Below are 19,948 nucleotides of genomic sequence, written 5' to 3'. Positions count from 1 at the left end.
TTCCAAATAAAACCCGTATATTTTATATATGTAAACCATTCCCGTCGTTTATACTTAATACCATCCATATCCAATCACCACTCCGTAAAAACCATATAATAAATAATACATGAGCTAATCTATGATAGAGAAAGAAACCTGGGTTGTCATTTATATCATTTACACCTATCGCACCCATCTCGTTTTCACCATCGTTTGGTCACAAACGTCTTCTGCACATATAGTTGGAGTACGTTTCCAGCACCACAATATTCTGTAGCATTTCCAGGACACACAACGTTACACTCGGAGCTTGATACGTTTTTGCCCGGCGTAGAGTCGGCCCAGCCCGCAAGATTAAGGGTATTGCCACACCAACACTCTTGACCATACTCAACACCAGCGTATTTGTACTGCTCGCAGTGAGATAAGCAGACTTGGGGTGTCATAGTCGTATCATTGTTATAAACCTGGCTGTCCATCAGTTTACCCGCCGAAGGCTCTGCCAGGCATCCGTAATAGGTAAAGTTCTTGTTGCCATTGAAGATAATGGGGCCAGTCGGAGATGGTGATGCGGACGGTGCTGACGAAGTAGCTGCTTCTGAAATAGTGGTAGCTGCGCCAGAATTCTTGGGAGCTATTGAAGTACTAGATCCCGATGTCGTGCTCGTAGTCGTAGCATTAGATGAGAGCTTGTATAGCTCGAGTCTAGATCCCGCCCCGCAGAATTCAGTATCGTCTCCAGTACAAGGGAACGAACAATCGCCTTGGTTGGTAGCGTTGACGGCGCCTTCTTTCAAAACATTGCCACAGTAGCACTCTCTTCCATACTCGGTTCCAAAATAAGTAAAGCCTTTGCAGAAAGTGGCGCAGGATTCGAGTGTCATCGAGTCATTCGCATACATCTGATCGATGATGGCGCGATCATTAGGCGGCTCCTCCCAGCATCCTTGGAAGACGTAGTTGCCAACAATCTTTTTGATGGCAGGACCGGTAGGAGTGGCAATAGACGTAGTCGTCCCTGAACTTGCAGTCTGAGAGACCGTAGTTGGAGAGACAGTAGTTGGAGCTATGGTAGCTGATGAGGTAGTAGTTGAAGAATTAGTGGTCGATGAGGCAGTAGTTGCGGGAGCAGAGCTTGTAACTGGACTCTTTTTAAGTTGATAAACGTTGAGTCGATCCGAGCCACCGCAAAACTCTGTCGAGTTACCATTACAAGTCATGCTGCAATCTCCAATCGGAGCAGGAATAGATCCCTTTGCGAATGAATTATCACACCAGCATTCTCCACCATACTCAAGGCCGGCATAGGTGTAACTGTCTGCCTTGCAAGCCTCTATACAATCTGCGACGGTCTTGTTGGTAGTGTCCATAAAGTTAGCGAGAGCTCGCGCATCTGTAGCTTCGGTATAGCAGCCGATACTTGAATATCCATCCAATCCGGGGTTGACTGATGGTCCCGTAGGGGTCGGGGTACTGGATGAGATACTAGTAGTAGAGATACTAGTGGTAGAGATACCAGTGCTGGTGCTAGTAGCGATCACAGTCGTCGTACTTTCATTGGTAGGAGGAACAGTGGTACTTGTGCTGGAGACGGCTGAAGTTGTTGTGGAAATAACAGTAGTGCTGAGTTTATAGACATTGAGGCGGTTAGAGCCACCGCAATATTCAGTGGAGTTACTATTACAAGTCATCGCACAATCCGTAATAGGTGCAGAAACTGAACCGTCGCCGAAAGAATCACCGCACCAACACTAAACATAAAAGTTAGTAACAAATTCTCTCATTGTAAATACCATGCATAAACGACTTACCTCTCCGCCGTATTCGACGCCAGCATAGGTGTAATGGTTAGCTTTGCAAGCGTCTACACATTCCTTCACGGTTTGTTTATCCGTATCAAACTCGTAAGGAAGAGCGCGTGCATTGGTAGCTTCAGTATAACATCCAATGCTAACATAGCCGTCTACACCAGGATTTACCACGGGACCGCCACTGGGTGGGGGAGGAGTCGTCGAATTTGTAGACAGAGAGTCGGCAAACAGAGAAATAAAGGCCTCAGTACCGTCACCGTTTCCACCACAAACTTGGTTAATATCTCCACCACAGTAATAGTTGCAGTTAGAGTCATCGACCTTGAGAGTAGGAATCGTATTTCCTGCCCAGCACTCTGTATGATACTGTGTTCCGCAGTATGCAAAATTCTGCTCGGCACATGCTGAAATACACATGGCGTTGGTGTTATTGTCATTTCCATAAAGTTGAGTGGACAGTTGACGACCTGGGTTATTCTCTTTGTAACATCCAACGTAGCGATATCGGCCCTGGTCACTATTGGGCAATAGAGGAGGAGCCTGTTCTGATACAGCTTGGCAGAAGAATTGTATAAACTGCTTTCCGAACTTTGGATCGTTGGTGTTCATTGTCCAAGGCGCAGTACCGTTATATGGATCGACGTTCCATTGAGATTTGGGGACAGTACATGTAAGGGTAGCATTTGCACTTTCACCCGGAGCCAAGGATGTTCCCTCAGCAAGGTCTACCTGATTGACGGCTCGAACGAGACCAGCAAGACCAAAAGGAGGCTTAGAGACGGTAAGAGAGAGACCGACACCGCCTTCCGGTGCCTTGTTAGTAACGCGAAATTTGAGTGAGCGCTCGTTGTTCTCAGTGACGTTTCCAAAAGTGAAAGGAGTTCCATTAACGTATGGTACCCAGCCAGATGCATCAGGAGTCTGAAATTCGAGCAGCGCAACTGCAGCAGGGCCAGAAGAGCCAGCGATAGAAATTGTCTGGTTTCCACCATCAGAAACAAACGTTACGAAGCCAGAAAAGGTGCCGCTTTCAGAGCCATCAAACGTAATCTGTATAGTAGAGCTCCCTTCAGCTGGAAGAGAAGAAGGGATATTCTGTACAAGAAATTTACCGGCTGTTAAGTTACCCGAGCCGTTCCACGTTTGCCATGGACCAGTAGCGCTAATGTTTGAATACAGGATACTTTGGAAAGTAAGGAGCCCAATCCCGAGATTGGTGAGGATCATGGTCTCTGTGACGCCATCAACATCCTGCCCAGTAACAATACCTTGAAAGGTAATAGTAGTCGGAGCTATCGATAGCAGTGGGCCAGCACTCTTTCCAGTACCCGTTAATCGAGCGTGAGTATTGGGACTGTAGCCAGTAACGCTATTTGTGGTGTTGATGACAACATCATTCGAGATGAGGCCAACGGTGGTAGGGCTAAAATTGGCTTGGATAGTAAAAGAATCACCTTCAGCCAACTGAAGCGGCGTGGCGGGAAGGCCTGAGATACTATAATCCTTCTTGGAATCAAGCGCAATGCCAGTAACAGTCAGGCCAATCAAGGCTGTACACTTGACAGATTGCGGGTCGCTGGTTGCCTTGAGATTAACATTACCAAAGGCAACAGGCGAAGTACAGTTAAGAGGCGCATTAACTGGCGATCCAAAGCCATAGAAAAGACCTTGATTTGTACCGACGTACACAATTCCATCACCGAAAACGGGTCGAGTAAATTTCATGACGCCGGGGATGTTGAACGAGTTGATCATATTGAGCTTGCCATTCGTGGGAACAGCATCATAAATGCGGAGATTTAAACCCTGTACATCAGTAACCCAAAAGAGACCTGTGCCTGGCTGACCGTTAAGAGAAGTTGTTGTTCCATGGCTGACTCCGAGAATGTACGCGTTGGTTTCAGGGCTCTCAGCAACTTTGGTAAATGAAGGAACGCCAGCATCGCAAGAAAATTTGAAGACATTAGACGGATGCTGAATAACGTTGATGTATATATAGCCACCTTCCAGAGGATAGACGCCAGCGCCAGCGTAGACAGAGTTGTCGTTTTGATAGACTTGAATAGCAGCGTCCAAGTTGTTAGGGCCATTTCTGTAACCTCCCAAGTTGTCCATATTCAGCCAATACGTCTTACCGCTCTTGCCAGTGACAACACCGATGCGCTTTATATCGCCACAGGAAAATTGACTTGGAAGAATCTCAAGAGGGTTCGTACCCAGATCTCTATCAGCGCCATCTAATGCTTGCTTCTCCCATGGCATGAAGAAATCAATCAAGTTTAGGCTGCCGTCAGGGTTGATTGTCATGTGCACGGCGGCTTCTTCCAAGGAAGTAGGAGGATTGAAACCCTTGACAGGGACATTGGACAACTGTGACGCGTAGCCGTTGCCAGTAGCATACCAAATAGAGCCAGCATCATCAGATGCAATACCTCCACCAGACATCCAAACTCCTGCGCCTCGAATATCGTTGGGCACACCTTTACCCTCCATGGCATAGTATTCAACCAGCTTGCCACTTGTCTTGTCCCAGCCGATGATCCAGCCAGTAAAGTTATACTGAACACAATGTGACGCAAATCCAGCATAAACGAACTGGCCAGTGTGTAGCAACGCAGTGCGTTGGTGATGAATGCCTCCATTGAACATTCGCACGTCGCTGTTGCGGGCGATGACTCCTTCTAAGGGAACAGGGAAATTAGGCCTCTCGCTGAGGTCATTTGCATCCAAAGCATGGATAAAGTATCTGCCTGCAGCAAGACCTTGAGGTGTATTCAACACAGCTTGGTTGGCATATGTCTTTGACGTATAATAGATAGTATCGGTATCAGGATCAACAACACCAGTAGCAGTAATGCCAATATTAGGGTTAATATCGACACATCCATCGAGATCAGCGGCCAAGAAGGGAATGTGCAAATTCCTCGAGGCAAGAATCTCACCGGTCTTGGCATCGAGCTTATAGACATTGTTTTGCGTAGTTGCCACATACACGTACTGCTTTGTCCCACCACTGGGAGTATAGACGAGAGGCTGAGAGAATATCTGCTCGGCTGCACCGCCATAGACGCCTGGAAGGAGTGTCTGGAATAGTTGGCCAAATGATGTGCTCCCCACAACAGAGGGGTCCATATTGTGGTTCCTAATTGCAATTAGTTGCTAAGCAGAGAAATAAATAGCACTTAGTCTCTTACGTTTGGTATCCGGTCCTAGAGTTATCACCGCCCCAGGTGATGGTATCCGTTGACGCCAGCCCTTTGGCCAGGCCGATAAAGGCCGTGAGTAGCAGCACAGCTAAACCCATTCTTGCAAATATCAATGATGGCTTAGTTGTGTCTAACAATAGTCAAAACGGCGGAAACTCGCTCATCTTAAAAGAAAACGAGACGATAAGTCTCTGAGCTAGCCCACCAAGAGAATATACATGGCGGATATCGCTCGTACTCGATATCGGCACCCATGTCCGAGAGTTGAGAGCTGAACAACCCTGGCCGGGCCACGGATGGCACGAAGCAGCTGTCATGCCATGGTCACTCGCTCGGAATCCTCAAGGACCCATATCTTGCCACTTGGCAAGCTTTACAACTTTGCCTTCACCGGCACACTGGTGGAGACACGGGCTGATGGTGCATCGAAAAAATGCAGCCGCACAGCCAGTACGACGTGGACGGTGAGCAGCACTGCCCGCAGACCCGATCTCACTCGCCATAGGTAGTTCCATCTCAATAGCAATCAACCGGAGGGTTCGGCAGGCTTCCGTAGCATACTACATAGGATCAAGACTAAAGCTGGCACCCTAGAAGGGGGCCAAAGACCGAAACGTGGTTGAACAAGACAGCTCAATGTTTGCTCACGCGCGGTTTAGTTAACCAAGTAAAGCCTGGCGCAAAGCCACCACCGCTCAGCCGGGGCCTAATCAGATCTAGCCGCGGCCTCTAATATCGGGTGCCTGGCGGGAATCCCCTGCAAGGCCGGTGGCGCATAGCGGCATAAGCAGTGGTAGCGGTAGTACATGTAGATGTGACTGATAGCAATCGATCTCGGCGAGATCCAAGATGGGCAGTATTAGAGCTGCATATGGATTGATAATAGTAAAGGCGTCTGTGAACTAGCTGTGGCGTTGCTATAGAATTCATGCATGCCACGTTGAGATAACATACATGTAGGTATACGCAGATAATCAGCACAGAACTAACAACATTGAACATTGGCACGGGATAGAGACCCTACGCTGTGCTACTGTGGAATAATACAGGTGCAACAGCAGGCCCACTTTAGGCAAAAAGAAGCATGTTAAGATGCATCATTTGCAGGATAGTAAGCCGACCAATACGAATCTTAGTAATAATAGTAGCAGCTCCAACATGCCTGTGTTACCAGCAAATTCAAGCTGAGCGAAAAGGGAATTTCGAGATTCAGCTGTCTTCTCCCTTGCATTAACCATCAAAGCTGCGTCTATTATTATCCGCCTAGCAGCTAGCAGCCATCTTATTTCCGCCATCCTGCAAGGAGGCTGCCTACAAACCAATAATATTTGGCGCGCTGAACAATAACTAGCGCCTGTATGCACAGACTGTATGCAAAAGGCCTGTACTTCGTAGTGGTCGTTTGTATTAGCCGAGGGCCCTGTCTTGGATATAGTAGTACCCTGTCTTTGGTGTCTCTTACAGCAAGACGCCATCTCTTTCTATGTCCGCCAGCTGAGTCTGAACCTTGCACATACATTCAGACTATCTTCCACGCTTTACCAGGCACATACTATTTACTTCTACGTAGGTACGGTACAGAAGCGCCCCCAATACTACCGCCACCTTATTCGGAGGCTAAGGTCCAGATGTGCTCAGGTTGAGAATATTTATCACATGTGCAAAAATAGCTCTCTCTGCCATTCTATGTATTTAAAAATAAGACTTTTATCACCCTGCACGAGCGAAAAGCTAGCCCCCTGGTTCATTGGGACCCACGTGGTCGGAGGATTGATACCTCCCGCATTATTGGTGGCGCAAGATTGCCGGAGATATTGGCTGTAGAAGAGAACCCGTGGGCAATATTTATACACTCTAGTGGGAGGCGAAAGGTGCCGTATTCGGAATTTTACGACGGCAGTAGTATTTCTCCTTACGTACCGAGTGAAGCCCTGTAGTCAATCAGGCATAGTCCATGCTCACCTTTCTACACGCTTCAGCTAGCTACTGCAGCTAAGCATACAAAAAGAAAAGAATAAAGGTATCTAAACAATAGAGAGGCGTCAATCAGGGAATTAAAATTGAAGTAGGGGAACCACTAGCTACTTACAGCCGACTATAGTATCCAAGGTATCTTACCATCTCCAATTTATTCTCCGGCGGCGATAGCAGCTCTTGGCTGCAGCAGGCGGCGAGATCGCTTTGCAGCTTTCGGTGGGGGAAATCAACGATTTGAAGTAGTATTTATTCTATTTTCTATACATCAGTGGTTAAAGAGCAAAATGTTAACCTAATTTTTCTACTCATTTAATATCTCCAACCAGTACTAAAGTTCTCGCCTGAATAATAAGGTTATTTTGTGTACGTTGATGTTGTTTATCATGACCAAGTTCTCGATGCGTTAAAAGAAAGAGTGAAGTGGAAAATATAAGATGAAAAGTAATAGGTAGATACGGCGCTAGTCTAAATACTATAGATACGAAAAGAGCTACCATATCTTACAGCAAAGAGACAAAGTAAGTATCGGTTAGACGATCAGTTCACATCAATTTGAAAGAATATTAGATAGTCACGTAATTAAACAAGAAGTATGCCAAAATTTTGATCAATATGCCCAAACTGAATTAATATGGCTTTATTAAAACCGACATCTCCGAAAGCGGCAATCAGCTATCTCGCACCCAATAAAAAAACTTTCTCTCCTCACTCCACCAGTTACCGGACTTTAAGAGCGACAACACTCGCAAAGGCTCCTGCTTATCAAAACAGGTTTAGAATGCTTATCTTTAGGCACCTCAAGATCAAATTCGTTGGCTGCGAAGTCCTCGGCGTAGTATTTAATTTGGCATCCGGGGCACTCAAATTTCCATCTGAGAAAGATAAAGAGCTGCTTCTGAAACCGAAACATGGTGGAACCGGTGGATACAACCTTTCGAACAATTTTGACGACTGATCTCTTGTCTTTAGTTCGCAGTGCATCATAGTGATTAATTGTATCAAAAAGGGTCGGAAATCCGCTAATCGTAGTTGTGGTAATATAGAGGAATGTGGTGATCTCGGGATCCTGGCCTTCTGTAATTTCTGTTCGAACCGACATGATCGTATTATGCGATAGAGCTTATTCCTTTTTTCGAGTCGCTGATATTTTCCTAATAGATGTATGAGTGATGTTTGTCTGGAAGATGATTGCTGACTCTACTGGCTGTTGTTAACGGAATCAGCGTCTATCTCCCATGGTTTATATAGTTTTTCTAAATAGCCTTATAGAATTGCATTTGCTTATATTGGTATTGTTTTTATCACTGTATATGAACACTGTGAATCTAAATTTGAACTCTGGTGACGCATGCAATACTATAGTTCAGAAGGAGAAAGGTACCAGGCGTTGAACAGCCATTTGTTCTGGAAACGTGCATGGTTACAAATACAACGCAGCTTCAACACTCTTTTGTCGTTGTCTCTATATGACAGATAGCGTACAATCATTGTTGTGGTTGAACATCAATCAAGGCCCTGATTACAGTATTGTTCCATTGGAGAAAATTGCATAAGTTAGTAACTTTCATTCATATACAATAAAATACTCGGCGCATTTGGAACGAAAGAAACAAACAACAAAAGAGAGAGAACAATGAATGTTCATAAATCTATATTGATAGCTAATACATGATATTTAGCAATTAATTGATGAAATCATATCAGTTAAGCAGAATCTGGTCCAAGAGTTTAAATCAACGTGCTTATATTGATGCGAATGTCTCTCTTATGGTTTTTTATGTGCGACTAGCTACATGTACCTTTTCCCCGTTGGTGTAATATTTTATTTTACCTTCTCGGAGCACTGTTCCTGCTTGGGGCACCTGGAAGGTCTTGAATGCTCCCTGATGAAAGTTGATAGTTTCCCCACCCATTATCATCATAACGCTGCTCATCGCAGCTCAAGCAGCAACCCACACTTTTCAACTTAAACTCATTTTCGGTAACTTTGATTTCGAAAGAATTTGCTTCTACATATCCAGAAAGATCTTTGACAACGTGGCATTCGCTGCACTCAAATTCCCAGCCGAGCTCAGCGAAAAGCATTGCCCCCTGGAAACGGTCCAGTCTGTTATCCTCTATAACCTCTTTAATTGCTTTAACAATCGCGTATCCATCTTGAGTCTCAAGGTTCCTGGCTCTACCTTTGTTCCGGATTGATGAATATCTACCGCCAATTCTAATTTGAGCCTCGAGAACTCTTCTGACTATCCGCTCATTTTCCTGTCTAGTGAGACTGTTCCTGAGGCGAAGCGACATGGCGATGATGTTATTCCTTCTTGCTAAATGCTCTGTTTAAAAGCTGATATATTAGTGATAGATGTATGAGAACTGTTTACTTGGAAGATGATTTCTGAGTCTGCTGGCCGTTGTTGCAAGCAGCGCCCAGTTCTATAGTTTATATAGCTTTTCTAAATAGTTCTATTACATAGATTCACTCATATTGCGGCCCTTTTTCACAGCTCATGACTTTCAGAGTTATGAATGGCTACTAATGATGTCGCTAGAATGCTGTTGCACTATATAGATGTGGTATGTGCCATGAATTTTACCTCTGAAGCACTGACCTTTGTGCTGCAAATCACACTTGAAGACAGCTGGGTCTTCTTTTCCATCTCACTTGAACCCATGTCTATTTTCTTCCGCAAACATAATTGAAAAAAGCAATGAACTATCGTTATATAACATTAAACACGTTATCTGCGTTCTTCATGTTTTTGAAGCTGCAGAGACGATAAGTTTGCGAACAATCTCAGCTGGGGGACACAATGTGATTTGTCGACATACCATGAAAGGGCGTTTGTTATACATAAACCGATTTATTACTGTGAGAATATTATTTGGATATGAATATGAGAACAAAGATCATGTGCGTTGATGGAGCAGTGACAATGTTTTAGTGGAGATCTCTACCAGTGATGGTCGGCACGATATAAGTGGTGAATGATAGCTAAATATGGTGGGTTCTCAGTAGAGCAAATACTACAATGGTGAATCGATATGCAAACCGGTGATGAGACGGGATTGCTACAACAGCTACATATATACACCTGCGAAATTTGTGTTCCATTACATGTGCATTCCACTTCGAAGATGTTCATAGCGCTTTAAACAAATACAATCAGAATCACTGCAAACAGGGCGACTAAGGGATAGCTCAGTGCAATAAACTGCTATACGAAAGAATTCTCCTTTTCTCTTCTTCTCTTTTTCCTTTCCCGTCTCTCTCTCTCCCTCTTTTCTTTTTCCTTTTTTTTTTCTTCTCTCGTGATGCTATGCACGGATAGCCTGTGCCGTGACGCATGATCTTCAAAACTCAGTTAGTCCAGCGCATTGTTAGCGAATGAGAAAAGAGTACCTCGCTGGAGCTGTCAGGCGCTAGTTAGATAGAGGTACCACTTGAGTCATAGAAAACAGTTATGAGATCGACGCGGCCGATTGCCGGTCCGAAAATTTTCACCCCACCACGACTGATAAGAGAGGGGCATAATTTCTATCATCGCAACTTTTTTGCTTTGCCTGGGGTGCATCGTCTCCTCCGGTGCAAAAGCCTTTTTTCATTCAATCGTCTTATGGCATCAGTGTGATTCTTCTCAGCACAGAAGTCCTCAATATGCCTTACGAGGTCCTTGTGGGAGGCTCGTGTTACACGGCCCCAGATGCCCAGAAGCTGAGGGAGCTCATCAACAAATCCAGCCCCTCCAAGGTCAAGGACATCAAGGGCCAATGGATCTACTATGTGAACCTGCAGGTGTCGTCTCACGATACTCTGGAGCAGGTTGAGGAGTTGCTGCACGACGTCAAGGGCTGGGGGCTGGCTTCCGAGACTGCCGACAATGCCATCACCATCTACGCAACCCCTCGCTACATTTCGCCATGGAGCTCCAAGGCCACCAGCATTGCTCACGTGTGTGGCCTCAGAGAGCGTGTCCTGCGCATTGAGAGAGGTCGCCGCATCTCCATTGAGTTTGAGGAGGCCTTGCCCGAAGGCGGAGATGCCGCCTTCCGCGATGTGCTTCACGACCGCATGACCGAACTCTTCGCCCCTCAGGCACCATCATTGGTGCAGATGTTCGAGTCCAAGTCTTCATCTCCTCTGGTTGCTGTCGACATCTTCGCGGATAAGGAGGATCCGACGCGGATCCTCAGAGAGTACAATCTCAAGATGGGTCTGAGCCTCGACGACTCTGAGATTCAGTATCTCGTGGACACTTTCACCAAGCTTGGACGGCCGCCTCACGATGTCGAGCTGTTCATGTTTGCCCAGGTTAACTCAGAGTATGAGTGTATCCCTGTTTGACTCTCATGAGTGGGCTGCTCACTGTTATATACAGGCATTGCCGACACAAGGTCTTCAACTCGGCGTGGACCATCGATGGCGTCGCTCAAGACAAGAGCCTGTTTGAAATGATCAGGACGACTCACAAGACCACGCCTGATTTCACAGTCTCTGCTTACAGTGACAACGCGGCGGTTATTGAAGGCGACCATGCCAACGTTTGGGCGCCGGATTATTCCACCGGCTCATGGAAGCTAATTCCGGAAGTCGTCCATATCCTAACCAAGGTTGAGGTATGACTTTGCATAGCGATTTTCTCTTACCAGTAAGCGGTGTTCTAACAAAGCTTGCATAATAGACGCACAACCATCCCACGGCCATCTCGTAGGTTCCTCTCATTTTTCTTTTCTCTTAACATGGCAGCATTCTATTCATTACCTGCCATTTTTAATTACAGGACGTGCAGAGGGTGGCAAATGCATCAATTTGAAATTTTCCACAGACAGCAAAAGCTAATCATGTTTCCCATAGACCTTTCCCTGGAGCGGCCACCGGCTCAGGCGGAGAGATTAGAGATGAAGGCGCAGTCGGACGAGGTTCTACGACCAAGGCTGGCCTAAGCGGCTTCTGGGTCTCAGACTTGCTCATCCCTGACAACAAAGCGCCCTGGGAGACCGACGTTGGCCGGCCTCGCCACTATGCTAGCAGTTTAGACATTATGCTGGAGGCGCCAATTGGTAGTGCGCGGTTCAACAACGAGTTTGGCCGTCCCGCTCTCGCTGGTTGTTTCAGGACGCTCCTCACACCCGAAGACGCCAATAATAGCTCTGATCTATCAGATGTTGCAAACTGGCGAGGCTACCACAAGCCCATCATGATTGCTGGTGGTCTTGGAACTGTGCGTCCCCAGCATGCCATCAAAGAGCAGCAATACGTCCGAGAGGGCGCCCATGTCATTGTTCTCGGAGGCCCTGCAATGCTCATCGGCCTGGGTGGCGGTGCCGCATCCAGTAGCGACTCTGCGGAAAGCAACGCGGATCTCGACTTTGCCAGTGTTCAGCGTGGTAATCCTGAGGTAAGCACTGAACGATATGGCAGGTACCTTTGAAATAGCTACTAATAACAGTACAGATGGAACGACGCGCTCAAATGGTCATCAACACTTGCACTGCCCTGGGTGACCAGAACCCAATCGGCATGATCCACGATGTTGGTGCTGGTGGACTGTCCAATGCTCTCCCTGAACGTGAGTTTATGCACCCTCTGTGATCTCTTTTATCTATTGCAGTTCTAACTTTTACCAGTTGTCCAGGATGCTGGATTCGGAGGAAACTTTGAGCTTCGCCAAGTCGAGAGTATGGACAAGAGCATGAGCCCGTTGGAGATCTGGTGCAACGAAGCTCAAGAGCGATATGTCCTTCTTATCAACGCTGATGGCATGAACCGCTTCACGAGCATCTGCCGACGTGAGCGATGTGGATTTTCAGATGTTGGAACCGTTGTCTCCAAGGATGAGCACGGAGCTGCCAAGCTAATTCTCACCGACAGAGAGTCGAAGGAGTACCCCAGGCCGATTGACTTGCCCATGGATGCTCTGTTCCCCCCTAAGCGCTTATTGAAGAGAGATGTTGCCTCCAAGAAGCCCAACTTGCTTCCTTTCAATGCCTTGGCCAGCCTACAAAAGGCATATGGAGAATTGAGCGGAGCTGACTTGTTTAAGAAGGCTGTTGAGCGCGTCTTCTTGATGCCAGCAGTTGGCTCCAAATCCTTCTTGATTACCATTGGCGACCGAACTGTCGGCGGTCTAACCGTGCGCGATCAGATGGTTGGACCTTGGCAAACCCCAGTTGCCGACGTTGCGGTGACAGCTACGTCGTTCCACCTTGACACCAAGCAGAAGACTGGTGAGGCCATGGCAATGGGAGAGAAGCCTACGCTTGCCCTGATTGATCCCGCCGCTTCGGCGAGAATGGCTATTGCTGAAAGTTTGATGAACATTGGCGCTGCCGACGTCACGGCCGATCTGCGCCGCGTCAAACTCTCTGCCAACTGGATGGCTGCTGTGAATCACGCTGGTGAAGGAGCTGCTCTTTACGAAGCAGTCCGAGCAGCTATGGAGATGTGCACTAGACTCAAGGTCAGCATTCCCGTTGGCAAGGATTCAACGTCAATGAAGGCATCATGGAAGGATGGAGAGGAATCGAAGAACGTCACGGCACCAGTCTCTGTGGTCATTTCCGCATTTGCTACGGTGCGTGAGATTCGCAGCACTTGGACTCCCCAGCTCCGCAGAGTGGAAGACGTTGGCGAGACTTCTCTCATGTTTGTCGATCTTGCAGAGGGACGAAGAGCCATGGGTGGCTCAGCACTCGCACAGTCTCTTGGCGCTATTGGAGACAAGGCACCCGACATGAAGAACTTTGATCTCATCACGGACTACTTTGATGCTCTGGCTCAGCTTCACAGAAGCGGTGTTGTCCTTGCTTACCACGACAGATCTGACGGAGGTCTCATCGCGACCGTTGCAGAAATGATGTTTGCTGGCCGCTGTGGTGTTGACATGATGCTGGATGGAATCTCCAAGTCGGGCAACCCCGAAGATATCATCGAAGCCATGTTCAACGAAGAGATCGGTGCTGTGTTCCAGATCCGCACTGAAGATGAAATCAACTTCAAGCGATGCTTCGCTACCTGCGGACCTCCACCCGGTTTAATCCGCAAGTTTGGCGTTGTTCGTACAACAAGCAAACAGAACCTGAACATTCGCTATGGAGGCAACACTTTTGCCACCCTTGACCGAACCGAGATGCAGCAGTGGTGGTCCAAGACATCTTTCGAGATGCAAAAGATCAGAGACAACTCTGCTTGTGCCGAGTCTGAATTCTCGACCATCGCTGACTCTACCGACCCCGGTCTTTCCTACAAGCTTTCATTCAACCCTGCCGAAAATATCCGCCCTCTAACATCTTCCATCACCGGCTTCTTTGGAAAAACTCACCGCGTGGCTATTCTCAGAGAGCAGGGTGTCAATGGTTATGCAGAGCTCGCCTACGCTTTCAAAGCGGCTGGCTTTGAGCCAATTGACGTCCACATGACAGACATTCTGGACGGCCGATCACTTGCCGACTTCACCGGTTTGGCAGCCCCTGGTGGCTTCTCGTACGGTGACGTCCTCGGTGCCGGCCAGGGCTGGGCCAAGTCGATTCTGATGCACGACAACACTCGCAGGGAGTTTTCTGCCTTCTTCAAGCGTCCCGACACCTTTGCGCTGGGTGTGTGCAACGGTTGCCAGATGCTCACCAGAATCAAGGAGCTGATCCCCGGCGCCAAGGACTGGCCCACCTTTGTGGACAACACCAGCGAGCAGTTCGAGGCCCGTTACAGCATGGTCAAGGTGCAGGTCGACAAGTCCAAGCCCTCCGTCTTCTTCCACGGCATGGACGGCTCTGAGCTGCCCATTGTCGTGTCCCACGGAGAGGGCCGCGCCTCGTTCGGCTCGCCCAACTCCCTCCAGACCCTGACGGAGTCTGGCATGGTCCCCCTGCGATACATTGACAACCGCGGCAACGTCACGGAGCAGTACCCCTACAACCCCAACGGCAGCCCGATGGGTGTTGCCGGTGTGTCCAGCCCCGACGGCCGTGTCGTCGCCATGATGCCTCACCCTGAGCGTACCATCATGGCTGACATTACCAGCTATGCGCCTCCGGAGGATCTTGAGCAGTGGGGCGAATTCGGTCCTTGGCTGAGAATGTTCCGCAGTGCCCGCAGATGGGTTGGTTAGAGTCACTAATGAGTGACAACTATGTGCTATAACTTGTTTCCATTATATGTCATGTTAAAAAAACGAAACTATAGAAAATATTCAACACTGTGGATGGCGTAGGGTGGGTTGATTGATTAACGGGCTGGTTTATAAGGATAGGAAATATTTCCATACAAAAACAAATTGAGATTGAACATTGCACCAATTGTAGCCTGAACCGTGTAACTCTTTTCATGTGTGATGATAAATGTTTTACTCTTGTTTTTTTTTTTTAAGTATTGTGTACATTACATCCATTTCCCACTTGCAGTTAAAAAGTCAGTTTGACTCGGCCGAGTATACAACTCAGCTCGCTCATAGGGGTATTTCCTGTCCTCCTTCATGCTATTTGATTAAAATAAGAAGAAAAAAAAAACATCATGCCAAGCTACCATCAACTATGCCTATTTTCCCATTTCAAACTCAAATTTTTATTTTTATCATCTTTTACAATGCTGGCCCTTCCCATGCTTCCCTCCATAGCCTTACATGCCATGACTGTTTATGCGGGAATGAAATCTGCCTCTCTTTTCCGAAGCCTGCTTCGTCCAGGTGTCGCATCATTCTATCCAATTTCTCAGTATTAGTAAAAAGATTACGCATTGATAAAAAGGGAAATCTTACCTTGCATTATCAACCCGCGGCTCCAGCGACACACTCATCGTCCGATTATCCGCAATAAAGCACCAATGCACGAGACTCGTCAGCCATGAAGGCACTTTTCCTCTTGCCCACTCCTCGCCTATAAAAACATGAATTCCTCGGTCAAAATCACCCGCGCCCGTGGCCAGGTGTCGACCTAGAATATCCTCTTTCACCCAGTAAATCTCAAAGTAGCCAAAGGGAATGCCGTCCCACGAGGCGATGACGGGGAACGAGTGCCGCTTTTGGAGAACATCTTCCAGGAAACCGGGCTTGTATTCGCCCCAGAACTCGCTAACTCGGGGCTTCGCCATCCATGTTTGGAGGAGCTGCATGTCTGTCAAGGAAGTCAGATGTACATGTTCCTGGGGCTTAGATCCAATAGGGCCCAAGTAGGGTACTGGTTTCGTCGACGTCGAGGCAACTCGCAGAGACAAGTATCGACCAACACTAGGTATAAAGCGCGAATAGAAAATCTCCCCCATTCTATGGGGCTTCGGCCGTACCGGGTGTCGAACGCCATCTGTAAAAGTATACTGCAGCGGAGGAGGAGGAAAATAGGTCGGGAGATGCGAAGACGAGTAAAAGGGCCCCATTGGAACGGTAACGGTATGCGCCGGCGGGGCGCTCGTCGGCATCGGTCCGCCAGGCAAGTCGTTATCCAGACGTGCGAGGCTATCCATGGACAGATAGTGGCCCATCGAAGACTCGCTGTGTATGGGGGAGCTGGGACGACTAGTCACCGGCGATCCAGGCACCGACGAGAACGATCGATGATTCGGCTGCAGCGTGAACAGGAACAGGTGACCAGGAATCTGCCAGAACATGCGCTGCGTGACAAACATGCGCGCCCATTCGTCGCCGCCGTCGTCGAGGCCCGTGCCGCACGAAGTGTCCGCCGCAGCAATCAGGCCCATGCGCTCCAGCTTCGGGATCAGGTTGCGGCCGCGCAGCACACCGTCACGCTTGATGTTGATGCGCCACTCGCCCTTTGGCTTTGCGTCTTCGGGAGTATCTCTGGCGGCGGGGACGTCCATCTGAGGGCTGGGCTTCGGCTGGTGGAAGTACCAGTACAGCGTCACCCACATCATCATGGCGATCTGGCGCGTGGGACTGGCAGCAGGCTTAAAGTCGGTATTGGAAGGGTTCGAGATGGACGAAATGAAGAGCGTATCGTTGTGCAGCGTCGGGCGCACAAAGGGATGCACGCGAGTCTTTGTGCGAGACGACGACGGCCGTGAGGATCTGCTCTTGTTGCTGTAGTCGTCGTTTTCGTCCTCGTCGCCCTTGTTCTCGATGGCGTTTTCTTCGTCGGCATCGCTGCGGCGGCGGCGCTCGTAGGGCTCAAAGGGCGATTCGACCTCTTCTTCGGTGTGCAGCACGACGTTCCAGCCGATGGGGAAGGCATTGGGGTGCATGTTCATCTCGTGGCTCTTGAAGCCCAGGCCGGCGAAGACGGGCGTGACGGTGAAGGTCTGGCCATCGGGCAGATGCAGAAGCTGCGGCGCCATGGTGACGGTATTTCTCCTTCTCTACTCTAGGTATGGAGAGAAGTAGAGAAGAGAAAAGAAGCTATAGCTGTATAGCTGCAATGCAGGATATCATCAGCGATAGAGGATAGGCAGAGGATAGTCCCTAATATAATGGTGTGTGGAGCGACAACGGCAGAAATAGCCAGCGGGGGCGGGGTAATGGCAGCAGCTGAAGAGGAGCAGCTCGCAGCAGAGCAGAAGCTTATGCAGTCATGCCTGTGCCCCAGATTTATATCCCCAGCGGTTCGTGGCTCGTTGCGTGGTTGCAGCTACAGGTACAGCTTGTTATGCGATGCAAAGAGATGGAGTTTGTTTGGCACGAGCGCGGGTGACATTCCAGCCGCCAACAATAGTATTTTCATCACATGCTTTTCCTTTGATCAACAGGATGATCTTCACACTTGCTTGATGACACAGCTGAGACAAACTTTATCCAAACAACACAACCGACGGCTGCTGCTGTGGTCTGACCAAGACAATAGTCTGCGCCACTGCCTCTTTATACTGGATTCGAAGCTCCAAGACAGCCGATGGTGGCACACTAGCAGAATAGCTCCATTCGGCTGGGCGGACCGCGATGTTGATCCGGCAAATATCGTTGACGAGTCATGTCCAGTTTTGTCCAACGGTTGGCTCACTCGCGCGATGTTACCTAATAGCATTAATTGATTGCTTCTGCTCATTGCTTGTTCGCTCATCTATGCTTATCTACATCTATCAAACGCCATGACATCTACGATACAATATATGCTGCCCACTATAAAACACTATGCTCCTTAGCTCGGACTTAATCCTCTCTGCTCTTCTTCGATGACTGTATCGTCTCGTCGTCAACGCCAGCATCATCCTCATCTCCATCCTTCTTCCCATTCTTCTTCTCCTTCTCCAAAATCTCCTTCACTTCCTCCCCTCCAAGATCCTTCATCTCATCCCAGTCATAGCCGTATTCCACCGCCACAGCCTTAATCTCCCGACGCAGCGTATTCGCCTCATGCACCAGATGCTCCCACTTCTGCGGGTCAAACCCTCGCTCCTGGTACAACGCATGCTGCCGCCGTGATACCGTTATGTTCATTGCGGCCTTGTAGCTCAGATCTCGGCTGATGAACAAGAACCATAGATAACCGCCCATGATGGTCGCGAGTCCAGCCAAGTACGTTATTGGCTCTACCAGATCCCACCCAAACTCGGTATGAAACGTCACGTAGTAGACGACTCCCCACCAGCCGGCGAGAGCTGCGAATCCTCCCTGGGCTAAGCGGTGCGCTCCTTTATGTGCCATCAGATCGCACTCTGACTTGATTTTGCTCATTTGATCAATTTCTTTCGACATCCGCCGAAGTTGCAATCGCATATAATACGTCCGATCCTTGAAGCTAGGCACCGCCACGCGAAGCTCCTGATGGAATCCCTCGATATTGATTGCAAACTCACGTCCACGAGCTGCATCTCGAATGAAGTCTCCAACCTCTGTGCTGCCACTCCATCGAACCCAATTAGCCTCTTTATCCTTTGTGGGACCCTCACGGCCTAGTCCTGAGTACGATGCCACATTGCTCTTTCCCTGTTCTCCCGATCTCCCTGGGTATTCGTTCTGATCGGCTTCAGCCCGAAAGATGATATCAGGGAGTTTTTCGCGGCCTCGGACCAGCAGTGGAGGTATTTCTGACTGTATCAGCCGTTCGAGATATGAAAGCGGCTGCTGAGGATGAACCAGCAGCGCCAGCGGTTCTACCCTTTCCCCTTTTTTCCTGTAGCTTTCGCTCTCTGATTCATTGATTGTATCTTGCTCGGGATGGAATGGGATAGGCAGTATGAGCTTTAACAAGCGAGTAGGCGTCGTAAGAACCCGTCCTATAAACTCAATCAGTCAGTTTTCAGTAAATGCAATTGCTCAGTGATCTATTAAAGCAATACCTTTTGACTCGTCTCCTCCAGAAGGATCTGGCGACGTCTCCTTGTACTGTTTGCTCCCACTCAATCGGTGCCAAGGCCTATCATCGGCCTTTTTCTGTGCTCCATGGCGTCTGGCCTCTTCCCTCCGCGCATCTTTCTCATCCGCCTCGTCCCCTTTTTCGGGCAAGTGCTTCGACTTTCTCTTCGATTGGTCTTCATATACTGCCTGCGACGTCGAAAACTTTCTTATAGGCGTGTTGAAACGTTGCTGGATGCTTGGTTTAAGCCATCGGCGTAGTCTCGTGCTGTTTGCGCCTCTAAGCAGCGCATGTGGCCGGGAAATCAGAGGCAAGACGCCGAGGCTTGATCGTACACTAGCTCCAAACATTGCATATTAGATATTTGCCAGTCATGTACATGGGAAAAGTTAAAACGAAGTTTTTGATTGATAAAGATGATTCGGGGTCAAGTTTTGGCAGAAAAAATAAAGAAAGACAAAAGCTATGAAGCTGGTTCCTTGGAATGCCAATAATCATGACGTCACGAGCCGCGTTGGCGATCAATTGTGGCTCCTTGCAGCCAATCATGTTAGTGCTCGCAGCAGCTAAATTACCAGTTTCAGCTTCAAGATGGAACAGAACAACGTAGTATTGATAGCAACAAATGAAACATTGAAGCCTATATTATTGGAATAATACAATCTCATTTATGTGATTAGACTCCTGTACGGACGTTATGTACATAAACATTAAATTAAGCTCACTCGTGGTGGCTTGGAT

General features: G+C 48.3%; 6 protein-coding genes across 6 annotated transcripts; 1 reads left to right on the top strand and 5 right to left on the bottom strand.

The window, feature by feature from the left end:
* Positions 1 to 3: 3 nt before the first annotated feature.
* Positions 4 to 5,196, bottom strand: GGI43DRAFT_81885 (WSC domain-containing protein). Its single transcript, XM_083210356.1, has 3 exons — positions 4,988 to 5,196; positions 1,794 to 4,935; positions 4 to 1,733 (listed from the first exon to the last, which is right to left on the bottom strand). Exons 1-3 carry the CDS (start codon positions 5,095 to 5,097, stop codon positions 186 to 188), a joined length of 4,800 nt encoding a protein of 1,599 aa, XP_083059569.1. The 5' UTR covers positions 5,098 to 5,196; the 3' UTR covers positions 4 to 185.
* Positions 5,197 to 7,703: 2,507 nt separating this feature from the next.
* On the bottom strand, positions 7,704 to 8,075 carry GGI43DRAFT_384903 (uncharacterized protein; the record flags this gene model as incomplete). Its single annotated transcript, XM_083203580.1, has 1 exon — positions 7,704 to 8,075. The coding sequence occupies one exon, from the start codon at positions 8,073 to 8,075 to the stop codon at positions 7,704 to 7,706; it is 372 nt and encodes a 123-aa protein (XP_083059568.1).
* A 728-nt stretch (positions 8,076 to 8,803) lies between these two features.
* GGI43DRAFT_384902 (uncharacterized protein) lies at positions 8,804 to 9,274 on the bottom strand (the record flags this gene model as incomplete). Its single annotated transcript, XM_083203579.1, has 1 exon — positions 8,804 to 9,274. One exon carries the CDS (start codon positions 9,272 to 9,274, stop codon positions 8,804 to 8,806), a length of 471 nt encoding a protein of 156 aa, XP_083059567.1.
* A 1,212-nt stretch (positions 9,275 to 10,486) lies between these two features.
* Positions 10,487 to 15,265, top strand: GGI43DRAFT_408161 (phosphoribosylformylglycinamidine synthase). The gene is made up of 6 exons (XM_083206320.1): positions 10,487 to 11,293; positions 11,350 to 11,587; positions 11,653 to 11,678; positions 11,826 to 12,369; positions 12,426 to 12,540; positions 12,599 to 15,265. Exons 1-6 carry the CDS (start codon positions 10,629 to 10,631, stop codon positions 15,076 to 15,078), a joined length of 4,068 nt encoding a protein of 1,355 aa, XP_083059566.1. The 5' UTR covers positions 10,487 to 10,628; the 3' UTR covers positions 15,079 to 15,265.
* Positions 15,266 to 15,420: 155 nt separating this feature from the next.
* GGI43DRAFT_81823 (uncharacterized protein) lies at positions 15,421 to 17,930 on the bottom strand. The gene is made up of 2 exons (XM_083210355.1): positions 15,724 to 17,930; positions 15,421 to 15,664 (listed from the first exon to the last, which is right to left on the bottom strand). Exons 1-2 carry the CDS (start codon positions 17,250 to 17,252, stop codon positions 15,547 to 15,549), a joined length of 1,647 nt encoding a protein of 548 aa, XP_083059565.1. The 5' UTR covers positions 17,253 to 17,930; the 3' UTR covers positions 15,421 to 15,546.
* Positions 17,657 to 19,646, bottom strand: GGI43DRAFT_81787 (uncharacterized protein). Its single transcript, XM_083210354.1, has 2 exons — positions 19,191 to 19,646; positions 17,657 to 19,127 (listed from the first exon to the last, which is right to left on the bottom strand). The coding sequence occupies exons 1-2, from the start codon at positions 19,555 to 19,557 to the stop codon at positions 18,061 to 18,063; spliced, it is 1,434 nt and encodes a 477-aa protein (XP_083059564.1). The 5' UTR covers positions 19,558 to 19,646; the 3' UTR covers positions 17,657 to 18,060.
* Positions 19,647 to 19,948: the final 302 nt, after the last annotated feature.

Source organism: Trichoderma evansii, assembly GCF_050947405.1.
Source record: "Trichoderma evansii strain SZMC 28006 chromosome Unknown GGI43scaffold_13, whole genome shotgun sequence".
NCBI classification, from domain to species: domain Eukaryota; kingdom Fungi; phylum Ascomycota; class Sordariomycetes; order Hypocreales; family Hypocreaceae; genus Trichoderma; species Trichoderma evansii.
The sequence above is the reverse complement of the archived record's forward strand: the minus strand, read 5'-3'. Positions and strand labels throughout refer to the sequence as shown.